The sequence below is a fragment of the Corvus brachyrhynchos genome, unplaced genomic scaffold, assembly GCF_000691975.1.
Source record: "Corvus brachyrhynchos isolate BGI_N302 unplaced genomic scaffold, ASM69197v1 scaffold32, whole genome shotgun sequence".
Taxonomy (NCBI): Eukaryota; Metazoa; Chordata; class Aves; order Passeriformes; family Corvidae; genus Corvus; species Corvus brachyrhynchos.
Genome location: NW_008237919.1, coordinates 10,983,170 through 10,984,791, shown reverse-complemented (window position 1 = coordinate 10,984,791; position 1,622 = coordinate 10,983,170). Strand labels below are relative to the sequence as shown.

Here is a 1,622-nt window from a genome sequence, read left to right as displayed (position 1 = left end):
TTCAACCCTCATATGGAAATACTGTCACTGGTCTAAGCATCTTAGTATTTTTACATCATATTTTCTTGAATAACTGTATGTTCAGTAATGTGTATACATTGAACCTGAAGTGGCTGGTATACATCAGCAGTGATAAAAAACATGAGGTAAAGCTCAATGGTTGACATATTTATTAAAGTGTTTTCCCCACATAAGCTATTCCTATCTCTTAGCTATAAGGAGAAGATCTAAAATGGAACTTAAATCAATCAGTGCATAATGACCGATGTGAATTCCATTGTTTCAGGATAATTTATTGTGTTTTATTAAAAAAAAAGAGAGAGACATGAAGAAATATAATATGCATATCAGCATGGTGTTTCTGTACCTACTATGTTTCTGCACTAAAGAATCAAATCCATCTCCAAATTCAGACAGCCCCAAACCATCTATAAAAGCATTGTTGTAGTTTGGTAATTAAAAAACACCCTAAAAACATACGGAAATTACATTTGGCCTAGTTTCCATATATATATCAGAGAGGAAAGATTCCTGGCAAACCTGGAATATGTATTTTGAACGTTGTACTTTTGCCAGCTGGCTTTTCACATTCTGTAGCAAGTTTGCGCATTACTTTAGAAAATGTACTGAACTAGACCCGATTGAACATTACGACATAAATCACTGTAATAACAAAACAAACAGCTTTATATGGTGGACATAGCAGTTTCAAGTGTAATCGGCAAGTATATCATACCAAAATTATTGCCTTGATCTTGAAACTCATGAATAAAGATGTGTGAAACTTGGAAACAGTATCAATGCAGGACCTTTCTTCTGTCTTCCCCCGCCGCTGTTCACATCGCAGAAGAATATTTTACTTTGCTCGCAAGCGTTTCCTTACAGATAGGTGCTCTCTCCTGTCTCACATCGACAGTAAAAAATTGTTGCTGGCCAGTTACACAGGGTCCCACCGCACCTAAATGCTGCTTGAGTGAGTGGGTCTGGCACTGACATTCCTCCCGTGCCTGGCAGGGCGCTTTGCAGAGGCAGAGCTGACAAAGCCCTCGCTCAGGAAGCTTTCACTGCTCCAGAGGCAACAGCGACCGGAACAGGCGCTGGCAGCAGGAACACGGGGAGGGTCGGCAGCCACGGGCAACACTGAATGTAAACAGACCGCCCTGGCCGTTCTCGGGCGGTACGTCTGTCCGTGCACTTTTCTTTTCACAGCCCTCTCCGCTCTTTTTAATGTGATACAGTCAAAACCAGTCTGGATGGAGATTAGCAGGGGGAAGGCAGTCGGAAAAGCGACCCCCGAGGGAACAGCTGAACAAGAAGGTGGATTACGATCTCCTGACCGGGTGGCGAGGTCGGGTGAGGTGGCGAAGGCGGACCGGCAGCTGGCACGCCATCGCAGAGGCTCCAGAAGGGTAGGAAACTTGGGGTTTTTCCCTTCTAGAAACGCTATTTTTGTACCAACATAAAGCTACACGCGTGCATACGCGGGTTTTTTGGTAACAAGGCGCCCGAGATCCCCCCAGCCTTGCGATGCATTAGCACGGGGTGCCTGCCCGTCGTGCTTCCCCAGAAACGCAGCGCCGGCCGCACAGCACCGTTACCCTGCCACGGGCGGGGGATAAGTC

The 1,622-nt window shown here is 45.4% G+C and overlaps 1 protein-coding gene across 5 annotated transcripts in view; it reads left to right on the top strand.

Annotated features, from left to right (window-relative positions):
• Positions 1–309: 309 nt before the first annotated feature.
• Positions 310–1,622, top strand: part of MDM1 (Mdm1 nuclear protein) — a 25,922-nt gene continuing 24,609 nt past the window's right edge. Inside the window, exon 1 of one of the 5 annotated variants that reach the window (XM_017733208.1) lies at positions 310–1,409. In XM_017733208.1, the coding sequence (XP_017588697.1) occupies positions 1,254–1,409 (156 nt within the window). In that variant the 5' untranslated portion in view covers positions 310–1,253. The remainder of the gene's footprint in view (positions 1,410–1,622) is intronic. The other 4 variants (XM_017733205.1, XM_017733206.1, XM_017733209.1 and 1 more) reach the window with 4 other exon arrangements.